The sequence below is a fragment of the Aptenodytes patagonicus genome, chromosome 9 (assembly GCF_965638725.1).
Source record: "Aptenodytes patagonicus chromosome 9, bAptPat1.pri.cur, whole genome shotgun sequence".
NCBI classification, from domain to species: Eukaryota; Metazoa; Chordata; class Aves; order Sphenisciformes; family Spheniscidae; genus Aptenodytes; species Aptenodytes patagonicus.
Window position 1 is genome coordinate 24,173,157 of NC_134957.1, and position 12,875 is coordinate 24,186,031.

General features: G+C 54.7%; 1 protein-coding gene across 2 annotated transcripts; it reads left to right on the forward strand.

Annotated features, from left to right (window-relative positions):
* Positions 1-5,434: 5,434 nt before the first annotated feature.
* LOC143164759 (uncharacterized) lies at positions 5,435-10,872 on the forward strand. Of its 2 annotated transcripts, none has more exons than XM_076347681.1 (5): positions 5,435-5,573; positions 6,309-6,716; positions 8,281-8,382; positions 9,109-9,152; positions 10,234-10,872. In XM_076347681.1, the coding sequence occupies exons 1-5, from the start codon at positions 5,522-5,524 to the stop codon at positions 10,417-10,419; spliced, it is 792 nt and encodes a 263-aa protein (XP_076203796.1). In that variant the 5' UTR covers positions 5,435-5,521; the 3' UTR covers positions 10,420-10,872. The 2 variants fall into 2 exon arrangements, with proteins under 2 accessions (XP_076203796.1, XP_076203798.1); XM_076347683.1 differs by having other exon boundaries at positions 6,309-6,710.
* Positions 10,873-12,875: the final 2,003 nt, after the last annotated feature.

Here is a 12,875-nt window from a genome sequence, read left to right on the forward strand (position 1 = left end):
CCACAGCTGCCGGGACGTGCAGGCAGGTCATGTGGAAATGGATGCCGAGGTATTTCTGCAGTGGATGCTTAGTGGTGTTGGGCTACATCAATTCCCGAGCGTGCACGCAGCTCTGGAAGCAAAAGAAGCCTCTGAAGAAAACACCTGTACCATTATAACTTTATTTTTAGAAATAACTACAAAGCTGTGAAAGGTAGGCAGGATGTTTCTATGTCAACACCAGAAAAGTACAAAGGAAGGGATCTTCTGCCTCTCAGGAGGCTGCTGTAGGTGTCGGAGGTGAGGGTGAGCTCATCTGCTGCAGTTGCAAACTCCATTTCTGAAAGACTTTTCAGATGAACGCCGGTGGCTGTGGCCAGCTGCAGAGGGCTGAGGTCTGCCCCTAAATCCCAGCTGTTCTCCCCAAAGCTGACCCACAGAGGTGCCGTCCCATGGCGAAGCAGAGCCGCTCAAGCAGAGAAAGGCTTTTTGAAGTGTGTGAGGACTTCTGCAACGTGACTGTTACGTCCATCAGGCCAAAACAGGCTAGAGGTAATGGACGCTGTTGAGTGCTGTGCTCAGGATTGGGTTGTCACAAGGCTTTTGCGAAGCAAGCCCCGAATTTTGTGATGCACCCCATGAGGTTGGGAGGGCCTTTGAAAAGTAAGGAGACAGTTCATGGAGGGAGGGAGGGAGAGACCCCTGCAAAGCTTCCACCTGTCCTTCATTTCATCCTTCAGGGCTCCTTGGGCTGGGTTTGTTGGCAAACTGAAGCCCTTATAGTCACAACACTTTATGCTTCTGCAGCTAAGGAGATCTCCAAGAAAACTTTGAGGCAAAATCCGCCTCAACTAAAGGCAAGTTCTGAAGTTTTCACAGGCTTCACAAAATGCTGCCTAACCCCCCTCCTCCAGTGCTGAGAGAGGGGGAGTATCTGCTTGGAGTACTCCCTGTAACCATCAAATACGAATAGGTTTTTTAATACAAAAAACCAAACCCCCCCAACGTTCAGAGCTACAGCTTGTGAAAGAGGATCAGGACCATGAATGTGCTGTAATAACAAGAAATCACTCCGACACAGAGACGGCCACGTAATACCTTACTGACCACCGGAATAAGGCTGAGCTGGCTGCTGAGAACACGTTTTTGAATGTTTACGTGTAAAGCAAGAGTTCTAGCTCAAACCTTGATCTAGTTGGGGATACACAAACACTGGGTGCTTTGTGCCTGCACCTCTCCTGGGTTTGTTCTCTGTGAACATTCAAACTAACAAATCCCCTGTTTAGTAGTGATCCTAGCTGGGTGCGAATCCACGAAGGTGACAGTCACTTTGCTAGACCTTAGAGGACAAATCCTCTTTAAAATCATGACAGCAAACAGTTCTGAACCGTGTAATCATTTGCCTCCAAGATATTGTCACTGTAGCGTAAGAAATGGTCGAACTTCCCAGATAACCGAAGAGGGATGCTGAGGACCTGCTGGGGAGCAGAGTCCTGCAAGGCTCTGTGCCTTATCGGGGATACCAGCTTGCCTAGGTGACGGTATCGGAAATACTGAATTTGGGTGTGGATGTAGCAGAACTGAGAGGAATGGAGTGAAAAGCGATGAAGGGTGGGTTGTTTATTTGGGAGGAGTCAAGGGGGAAGAACAAGCACGGCAAAGTAAAGAGGAGGGGGGATAAAAGGGGCAGTTCCCTCCTATTTTCCGTATGAGTGTGCTCTCTAGTCTGCGCCCGTACCTGATCCCATAGCAAACCCAAAGCCAGACTGGCTGGTGAATAGGACAAGGGGGCTGGGACCATGTACGAGAGGGACAGCAGGCCTGGGGCTGGGCGCAGGAGAGGACGCAGGTCTGGGCCAGCTGCTGGAGGGATGTTTGTGTGATGTGAACGAGCGCGAGACCTGCGAGTGAGCTGTGAGCCCCATCAGCTGGAGAGCAAGAGCAGGATCAGGCCCTTCGCGTCCGTCACGTCCCTGTGAGTGCTGTGTGTGGGTATGGGGGTGCTGGTAAAAGCGCGGCTCGCTGTCTGCGCCGGTCTGCCGGCGGCTGGCTGCACAGAGAGCTGCACATGCTCTGTCTCGTTGCTGCCTGGGCTTGGGAACGGGACCCACTTTGGCTTTAGTGGACCGGGACCGCTCCCTGGGCTCACGAAACCCACCTGGTTCAGCTCCCCTTAACATAAAGCTTGATTATTGAGCACCAATATGATTTATAGTCACTTAAAAAGCAATGCCCTATACAAACATACATATTCAGATGGCGTTTCCCAGCTCTAAGCTCGTTAAAAGAATGAGCAATAACATCTGCAGGCTTTATTCAAGTTGCTTTTCCTTTTGCACATCTCGGCTCTGCGTTGATGGGGCAGGTTCTGGTTTAGATTTCAGAGGTGGGAGAGAAGGCAGCGGGAGATACTGCAGCACCAACCCAGAGCCCGAGCTAAGCCTGGCCTCAGGCAGAGCTGGCAGAGGAGGGGGGGCAGGAGAGAGCATGACAGAGCACGGCTGGAGTGGGTTAGTTGCACGTGGAGGGGACTGAGATGGGTGTCCCGTACCTGGGGCCGTGAGGGCAGACTAGAGAGGGTCTTGGGAAGGAGAGCAGCCTTGGGGAAAGAGGCAAAAACATCGAGTAAAACGCCGTCCTCTCACATTTTCCTTTGTTCCCAAATCCTTATAGACTTTTTCCGCCCTCCAGAAACCGCTGCTCTTTCCCTGACCATCACTAACCTCTGCAGCTCCTTCATCGACCTCCTGTTACTGCCCCCCATCCTGTTCACCCACCTGCTTTGACACTAACCCTCCAGCCTTCCCGCTGGAGATTTCTGATCCAGCCTCATCAGTCCGGCACCTCCCTGAGCCCTCCCCTGGGCTGGCTGCACCCCACCACCCCAGTCCTCGTGTGTCGTGACAGCAGGTATCATCCTTTTGAGCTGAAGAGTGATTGCGGAGGCAACGACGTGCAGCCAGACTTCACCAGGGCTGTCTCAAGTAGTTAAAAGTCAATCGCCCAGAGCTGCTGGCCACTGACCGCCTACCTGAGACATGTCTTCATGCAGATTTTGAGGTCAGCACAGATGCTCAGCTTCTCACGATTGTGCCTTTGCTGCACCTCCAAGGCAAGCAAGGCAGGATCTCCCTTCAGGGATGCTGCACCCTCTGCTCCGTCCTGATGCTCATCAGTAAGTCTGGGATGGGGCAGGCAGAGAGCGACTCGGGGGATGTAAAAGCTGGGACTGGGATAATGCTGAGCTGACATGATAAGGGGAAGCAACTGGTGTTGGTCATGAAGTGTTCTCCTGAACCACAGGAAGCTAGAAATTTTGGAGGGGGAGTGTCACAAGATGGTTCATATAATCACTGCCCAGCATCTGCCAAGGTGTCACCCCTGAGAGCAGCGGTCCAGCTGGACCCAGCACAGCCATTCACTGCGCTCCCGTTCACTGCTTCTACTGCTGTATTATTTACCGCTGGTAATCTCTGGACAGCCCATGAAGGGTGGTAACGGCAGGATGGCTGTAACTTCAGAGGATCTCTTCTGCTTTCATCTATGTGATGATAATATACCTGTGAAAAGGCTTTCTCTGGTTTTAGGTGTGGGTTGGAAATCACCCTGAGAGGGCATTCACCACAGCTGGCCCACCCCTGGCTGTGCCCTTTCCTGCAAGGGAAGAAAAAATCTCTCAGGTTGATCGACTGGTGTTTCTCAGCTCCCTGCAAGCCCTGGAGAGGCAGAGCCCTTCACTGCCAGGGCTCGGGTCCTCCGTAATATCATCCCCCAAAATACAGATGCAGCCGCGGCACGTTGCCGAGAACCGGCTTCTGTGCTTGGAGCTGCAGCAAACGGGGTGGTGGGGCGAGGTGTGCTGTGAACGCCCGCACGGGGCTGCGCTTGAAGAGGGGAAGGGGCAGCGGGTCCAGCCCGTGCTCTCATGCCGTGGGGTGAAACGTGTCGCTGATCTGCCCCTTCCACTTCTCTGCAGGGGGAAACCTGGGTGTCCTCATCGAAATCCATCAGGATTTGGTCAATGGCACCGTGGGTCAGTCCGTGCTCCTGCCTGTCTCCTACAGATTCGGCGGTGCCCCTCGCTTCCCAGTGTCGATTGTCTGGACGTTCACCAACAGCCTGAGCACACTCATTGCCTGCACGCTGCTGAACTGCTCCGTGGGTGCCAGGGGGGATCCCAGCGGCTGCTCTGCAAAATGTTTCCCCGACCCCGCGTACCCTGGCCGCACTGAGCAGACCCATCACAAGGCCCATGACCCACCGGTGAGCGGTGCCAGAGAGACACAGCAGATCCGTAGGACAGGGGATGTGGTCGGCCCCAGTCTCTTCTTTCACAGCTGCAGCCTGACAGTTTTTTGCTGATCGTTCCCCGAGGGTGAAAAGGTGGGCACCCCTCGCCATTCTCGGTGCGCTGTAAACCATGCTTGGGTTTCCACTGAGTGTGACCAGGTGAGAGGAGGTGACCCCACACACGTCTTGCAGTGTTGTTGCAGCCGAGAGGGCTGGGGAGGTTCGTAGCCCCGTCCCCGCTGCTGCCGTGCTCCCCCAGCACCGACCCACGTCCCACGGTTGTGGCCACGAAGCCATAGTCATCTCTGAATAGCAGCAACCAAGATAAAGTTAAAATAGGCAGATGGGGCTCCGCTTCTGCTCCGGCTGCATCTTGGAGGGGGTGGCTGCGTGCGAGAGGGTCCAGACCCACCGCCCTGCTCCCGCCCTCGCAAATGGGGCCCTGGCAGTCATTAACCTGGGGGGGACAGAGGGGGAGCCGGAGCTGCGGAGAAGTGCAGCCCCGAGGAGCTGGCACAGGGTGCTGGCGGCTCCCTGTGTCAGAGCTGTCCCCTCGCACCCACGTTTGCAGCTCACACTTCTCCTTCCCAGGCTCAGGTCCCTGCGTCCACAGCAGCAGCTCCCTGGCACAAGCACTGCCACGTCTTGCGCTTCCCCCATGGCCCTGCTCGCGGGGGAAGCACTTCCCTCTGTGCAGCCCTGGAGCCTGCTCTCATCTCTGCCTGCTGGGACCTGCCTGCAGCCCTGCCTGCCCGCCTGCCTGCCCAGGGAGGGCTTAGGCAGCTCCGACGTCCTGCACTGAACCTGCCTGCCTGTGGGTTTGCACCTCTGGCTGGGAGCTTTGCAAACCCTTTTGCCTGGGCGAGGACCAGCAGCGAGCAGGGCAGGGGAGCGGAGCCGGCTGTTCCCTGGGACCCCACGGGCCAAGCTGGGCTGGTCTCCGGCTGGGACCCCCCTCTTCCCCGGGTCCCGCCGCCAGCGCTTGTAGCAGCCTGCGAGCTGTGATTGCCGAGCACAGGAAGAAAGCCTGGGCTTGCACACTCGCAGATAAACCCTGCAGCACGCGAAGGGCTGAGGAAGAGTCACCAACTTCCTCCCGTGCCGAGGTGACAACTCAGAGATGCTCGCTGGCAGCCTCGGTGCCGAGCCTGGTGGGTCCAGCCCCGTGCCGGAGGCGTGGTGACCAGCCAGCCAGCGCTCCCACTTCAGTTCCTCTGCTCTGGTCGGGGCTGGCCCCCAGCACCCAGAGGAGATGTCCTCCGGCTGGCGCCGCTGGAGCCTCGGCTCCCTCCTGCTGCTCCTCGGTGAGTCTGGGCTGAGCTGGGGGTCCCGGGGGACAGGGTGCACCGCCAGAAGCAGCCCAATGGAGGGGTGCCACGGAGGGTGATGCAGGTGTAGCCCCTTGGCTGGGTGGCAGTGACAGCTCGCCGGTGGCCCCAGGACCATCGTCCCCATGACATGTGCCACTAGGGACCTGCGCTGGCGTCAGTGCCAGGCAGGGTCGTGGTGGCAGGGGCTGCCCCATCCACCGGCAGGTGAAGAGCAGGAGGGTGCTGTGCCTTTGCCTCCCCCTCTCCTATCGGGGCACGAGGACTGAGAGCTGCTTCAGGTGTAGGTGGCCAGAGAGGCAAACCGGCCGTGAACTGGCGCAGTGTGCTGAAGTGCCAAGGGACAAATAACGCTGAGGGTGCTGGATGTTTGGAGCCCATCTCTCAGCCCTCTCTGGGGCTGCTGCGCTGCCTTACGGGCAGGCTCAGCCCATGCAGCTCCCTGCAAGCCCTGGAGAGGCAGAGCCCTTCACTGCCAGGGCTCGGGTCCTCTGTAATATCATCCCCCAAAATACAGATGCAGCCGCGGCACGTTGCCGAGAACCGGCTTCTGTGCTTGGAGCTGCAGCAAACGGGGTGGTGGGGCGAGGTGTGCTGTGAACGCCCGCACGGGGCTGCGCTTGAAGAGGGGAAGGGGCAGCGGGTCCAGCCCGTGCTCTCATGCCGTGGGGTGAAGCGTGTCGCTGATCTGCCCCTTCCACTTCTCTGCAGGGGGAAACCTGGGTGTTGTCATCGAAATCCATCAGGATTTGGTCAATGGCACCGTGGGTCAGTCCGTGCTCCTGCCTGTCTCCTACAGATTCGATGGTGCCCCTCCCTTCCCAGTGTCAATTGTCTGGACGTTCACCAACAGCCTGAGCACACTCATTGCCTGCACGCTGCTGAACTGCTCCGTGGGTGCCGGGGGGGATCCCAGCGGCTGCTCTGCAAAATGTTTCCCCCACCTCACGTACCGTGGCCGCGCTGAGCTCTTCCCCGAGAACGGGTCCCTGCTGCTGCGGGACCTGAAGCTCAGCGACAGCGGGGTTTACAGTGTTGCCTTCAGACCGCCACACCAAACCCGGCACGTCACCCTGACCGTGCACGAGCAGCGTTTCACCCCTGACCACGCAGGTGAATGTAAGTGTGAGTGTGCCGAGCACAGATGTCTCCTGTGCCGCCCCGGCCACATGCGCGGGAAGGAGCGGGCACCGGCAGAGTATCTGTCCCTCCTCTCGAAGGGATGAGCTGCTGCGGCGTAGAGAGGATTTCCCGGGATGTCTTATATGGTGCTTTATGTCTCTTCATTTTAAGGCAGGAAACCCATCCTGTCCTGCACTGCTAGCTTAATCAAAGCACAAGGGCTTCCTGTGCAGCTGGTTGTCTCTACACGAGAAACGCTCTTTTTCCAGCCTTGCGTTTATTCAAGGTGAATGGTTACAGACGAGAGAGAGGGGCTGAGAAACCTAAGCGCTGGTTTTGGGTCCCGTACTGGAGAAAATCTAGTATTCACTGGGGAGAATAGGGTGCTCAGGGATAAATCTGTGGCTTCGTGGGCTAAGGAGAATGCACCAAATGATTGCTATTTATGCCTGTGCAAGAGGCGTGTATCACGGGGCAGGGGCAGTCAGTTAAGCTGGCAGCCTCGGTCCCTTTGGCAGGATGGGCTCCTTCTTTAACCCACCTGTCTGGCGTGTTTGTTCACACTGCCACGCAGTCCTGACGATGTGCCTCACACCCGTCTCTCTCCCTCTCAGTGTTTGTTTCTTGCTGTTCCCTGGCCTGGTTTACCACCCTCCACGGTGAACACAGGGGTTTTGAAGTCCTAACTTTGCATTCAGTAAATTCCCAATTCCCTCCCTGGGTTTTGCCTTCTCTGCTGGATCTCTGCCATCTCCCAAGGCACGAAACAGAGCACGCTTCCTTCATACCAGTGACTCTTCCACAACCCTGCTGCCACTCTGCGTACAAAGTACGTGAAATAATCTCCATGGCAGTATCTGGCATGGTTCAGTACAAATCGTTGTATGTAGCGCCTGAACGCCTGTGCCTTCTGTGCTAGGACTGGCGAGCTCCTTCCCTATCCACTCCGGCAGTGCCGTGAGACGCACACATGACTCGTTCTCTCTCCAGGGTAGAAATATCTCTGAGAATATTTTCTGGGCTGACCTACAAATTCCAGCCTCTGGCCAGCACGGGGTGAAGCTGTCAGCCGTCTTCCCGGCAGTGCCGACAGGGAACCCTCCTGCACAGCCTCTGCACTTCCACGTGGCTTTGGGGGCTGGGGGAAGATGTCCGTCACAAACCCCAGGGACCGGTTATGAGTCTGAGCCCTGCCTGGCTCCATGCCGAGCACCTGCAGCTCCCGGGTCTGGCACCTCCAAGAGCTGCGATGTTAGAGTCGCAGCAACCCCCACGGCACAGTGCGTGCAGCCCACGGGGCGCGCACAGCACGGGCAGACGTGCAGGCAGACCAGCACAGGAAAGGAAACTCAAATACTTGAGCTGTAGATGTGGGTGGGCTTTTTGCAATGCAATATTTCCTTTGACCTGTCTGTCCGTAGTGCTGCTGTCCAGCTCCTTGTGCTGCGCTCTGATCCCGAGGAGAGTGCTGTAATCAGCAGGAATGCTCTAGAAAATGTGATGAAACCACTGCAATTACTTGTTTAGAAAACACTTACACCACCTGTTTTATTTCGAACAGCAGATGCCGTGGAGCAAGACCACATCCATTACTGTGTAATTGGAATTTGTTCTTCAGTCTCCCTCCTGCTACTCCTGCTCTTCTGCTGCATACGGTGGCGGGGTGAGTGGATCTGCTCCTGCTTTTTACCCTTCCAGGTTGCATCCTCCAGCTTGCCCAGGCATATTCTTGGGTGTTAAAGGTAGTGGAGGGCTCAGGAGTTGCCTGGGTTCTGCTCTTCACACCAAAATTATTCCTTCTGTAAGAGCACCTCTCAAATGTGCCACCTCCTTCCAGCCATAAGAGTTGCTGAATGCATTTCAAGTTCGTAACGCAGCTTAACGAAGCAGAAGCACAGCTCGGGTCTGTTGCAATGGTCTTCTGGAGAACTCGTACCTTTTGGTGCCGAGACCAGAATCAAGATACTGCAACATATCTGGTCTGTAAAAGAGGTACAATTTCATGGACTCTGAAATGCATTTTCTAAATGTGGCCATGACTATTCTGTTGTAGTTACTTTAAAACTCCAGCTGGGGAGAATACCTTGGGGTGTTTCCACTTTAAAATAAGCCAACAAGGTGCATATCTCCACAGCTTCCATCAGCGATGTCTTCAAAACCTTCATCCCTGAGGATGCCTCTGTCAGGAAACAAATTCATTTCTTTCCAAGGGGGAGGTTTTGCCTGCACTTAGAGAGAGTAGTTACAGAAATCTCCATCTTAAAGGCAAAATCCACATCCCCCCCTGGTGAAAGTGCCAATAGAGTGATCCTGGTTCTCCAGCGCTGGGAGAGAGGAAGGTGCAGGCCATCAGCGTGTCCGCCAGATAATAAAACTCTCTTTTTCCTAGGTGCGGCTCAGCAGAAGAAGAGGAGAATCATCAAACAACAGCAGGTACAGGGGAAAATCTGAAAGCTCTTGGGCACAGGCAGCTGGGTGCACTGCTAACCACTGGCTTGAATAAGATGTACTGAGCTAGAAGAATCGGGTGCTGGATATAAAATTAAGAAGTGAATTCATTACTGTAAGGGAAGGAAGGCTGCAAAGCGCCTGCCCTTTCCCCAGCTGCGCTGCAGCTGCACGCTTCCCCTCCACCTCCCTCCCAGTCAGACCCCAAACCAACAGGAACCCCAAGCCTTCATGGCTGGGAAGCCTTGGGACAGCTTTGGCCAGCAGCAGCAGCAAGGAAAGTGCAGAACAGTTAAATGCAGAGAAATGTGCAGATAACCACCCCTCCCTGCTTCCTAGTCCCATGAATTTACGTTAAAGCACTTCTTCAGGGATCGGTGTGGATGGTCTAGGGGCTCATCTCACCCAGAGTTTTACCTGTGAAAAACAAATAAAGCAGAGAGAAAGAGGCAAAGAAACCTAAGAAGGAGACGTGAGAGCAAGGTGGCTCGAGTCATTTCTCTGCCCACCACGTAGTGCTGGGGAAGGTGACTCCGTGGGGGTGGCAGGCGTCCCAGAAGTACTAGAGTACTCCAGAGAGCACATCTTGCAGATCCTACCGGCCTATGGTTGTTTCCACACAAAGAGAGCAAAGAGGGGTTTGTGATTATTTTTTTCCGGTGAAAATAGCCAAGGTCGAGGGTAGGTTCCCCGCCCTGTGCCCTCTGCTCTGGAAACCATGACAAAACTTCAGCGAAGGTTTTCATCCTTGTTTCCAGTGTCCATCGAGCTCTCCCATCTGCTCTCCAGGCTGTGTCTGTTTTGTCTGAGAGGTCCTGGGGCAAAGTAGATGTCACCCTCCGATGTACCTGATGGGCTGAGCCAGTTTTGCATCCATGGGGTAGGGGAGCTGGGACCAACGTTCCCCCACCGCTGTTGTGGGTAAAGCCATCTGGGCTTTACGTAGCTCCTGCCTCTGCCAGCTCCTCACTGCGTGCAGGCGGTCGGTAGCTCTGGACCCCTCCTGATCCCAACACAGCCTCTGGAGAAGGCTTTCACCTTTGGTGTTTTCTTTGTGCTTCTCTAGGTCTCGAGCGTGGAGGAGTCCCCCATGGAAAGCACTGCGGTGAGGGACATGGCAACCGTTTATGCCAGAGTTGGAGACCACTTTGAACAGTCGCAGCCGAGACCGACACCAGAGGTCGTGTACATATCCGTAACTTCTCCTGGTCCGCCAGGACTGGACGCTGGACCCTACCATCTCCCGGTTTGACTGTGGGAGCTGCCTCGAGCGGGAGCTTTGCAGAAGGTGGTCGTGCCTTAAAGCGAAGAGGATGTTTTTGTCACTGATGCTGTCTCTGCTGATGCTGTACCCTCGGTGCCCCCCCTCCAGCAGCTCTGCACACTGAACCTAGGCTGTAAAGGATTTGGAGCAACAGAGTAGGGAAGTGCATTAGTTTGCCTTGAACCGCTCTCTCTCTTGAATTTGAGGGATGAGCTGATTTTAGTTTCTCCTTGAGACTTCCTGAGCGTACAACGACACCTGGTGTAAGAGAAAGGTGCCTAAGGCAAAGGCAAACCAACAGTTCGTCCGTGGGAAGCTTGCTTCCATAGACTCACCTTAATTTGAGGGGTAATGGAGAGCATTAAGTGGATCTTAATCATGTGTCCCAGGTTCACTACCAATAGTCTTGTCACATTAAAAGAATATATGAAGAACCTTTGTTACCTGAAAAGTTGTCCTTTATTTTTATAAGTATGCCAAGTAATTGTTGAGCAAACTCTTCCTACAATGAAATTTGCCTGGCCTCGGGATCCCAGGGCAACAGCTTCCTCCACTGTTGTTTCGAAATGTCCCTTGGAAGCGCAAGGAGATGGGGCTTTCTGTACAATGGATTTCCTGGCACCTAATGCCATTTCCTCAAAACTGTATGCCTGGGTGGAAGAAGGCTGAGCTGTATAATTCTAGTTTAAAATTAAAAGGCCATGTGTCCCCCAGCAGTGCCAGCATTTTCAGGCACTTTTAAAATGCAGTGAGGGCATAAATTGGTTTTGTTTCCCTCTGGGTTTCACGGAAAGCCAGTTAGTATGTACCAAAACATGGGGCCCCATCAGTAATAAATGGATGCTACAAAAGGAGGAGAGCCCTTGGCATCTCCCCGCCGCAGCCGCTGTCGGCGCGTGTGGTGATGGCCAGGCTGCAGGGCAGGACTCCCTTGGACAGAGCGTGGAAACTGCTGCTGCCGCCTCTCTCCCTTTTCGGGTGCTCCTCTGTCAGCTGGGATGATGTTCAAGAGGGATGATGCTGAAGACGGTGTTCAAAGCACAAGGAGTCTGCTCGCACCGGTGCTGCGCCTTCCCTCCTGCCCTCTTCCCTCCAGGCAGGACGGGAAGAGCACCCAGCACCTCCAGCAGCACTGGAGGCCGCCTCCAACGGTCCTGTCTGCTGTTTGCGAGGGAAGAAACCCTTTTTTTCTGGAGAGAGGTATGCAGTGGCACGCGCAGCTTTTGCTTTCTTCTCGCCTGCATCTCCAGCTGAGTGTCCTCCAGCCCCTCTCCCGGCAGCGGGTGGAAGACCCGCCTCGTGGCCTGGCCGCTCCGCTCTTGGAAAGCCCTGCCGGCATTCGTGATGGCAGAGCTTTTTTCCAGAAAGCAGAAGGGTTTTGTGGTTCAATGAAGCCACAAAAGCTGAAAACTTGCATTAGGTGAAGACAGATCTACTGCTGTGGTTAATGTGAGGCCTTAAGTAGCAGGAGAGATGAAAGTACTAAAAAAGTGAAGAAGCAGCAAATAAGTACACAGGAAATATGGCTTTCGCTCCTTAGGCTAAAGCGCATATGGTCACTGCCTTACTGCCAGTCCTCCCGGCAGAGCTGGGGGTCTGTCTCTGCCCCACTACTGACGGACTTTGGAAACGCCGTCCCTGGGGAGCATGCAAGGGCAAGGGAGGACACAAACCAGGACATGCTCAGGACACAGGCCTGGTTTGAACGTTTTCTTGAGCTACAGAAATGAGGTAAGCTATGACCGACAGTCTTCCTTAACAGTGAGTTCAGCTAAGAGAAACTTTTGACACTTCGTGTGACAGGCTGCTGGGAGTATAAAAATGGGATATGGGTTAAGCAACTGGCTAGGTGATAGCAACTTCCCTCTTAGAATGAAATTGTACTTCGGTGACCAGCGGAAGGACAGATCTCTCCCTAATTATGCCTGAGATAGGCTGAAAACAGCAGAAAGTGAAGTTTTGCAAGAGCTTGCAGAATTTTGCTTTATCCTTCTGCTTTTTGGTAAGGTTGGGAGGTAGAGGGGAAGAGGAACCACGTATGTTTGACACAGACCAACTGCTGCGGCTCTGTGAGAAAATATATAGGCATGTGACGGGTCAGACAGATAAAGGAGCACAGCCTGGGAGATTACCCCACCGCCCAGCTGCTGTGCCAAACTGGCAGGTCAGTTTGGTACGGGTTTTATTTTGGGCTTGGAAAACGGAGCGATCTAGCAAAATTCGGCTGATGGGCTGGCGTGTTTCTGTATATGAAGTGCTTGTGGTACAAGGCTTAACTCTGAGCAGGATGCTGGTGTGGGGCTTGGCGAGTCGTAGCATGAAGGCGTACCGGGTTTCTTGTGGCTCACTGATCCCACTCAGCCTCATTAGAGCCACTCCTGTGAAAGACCCTTTCCCCAGGGGTGAAATCTGCTGTCTCTTTAGGTTTGTTCCCCATCGATAAC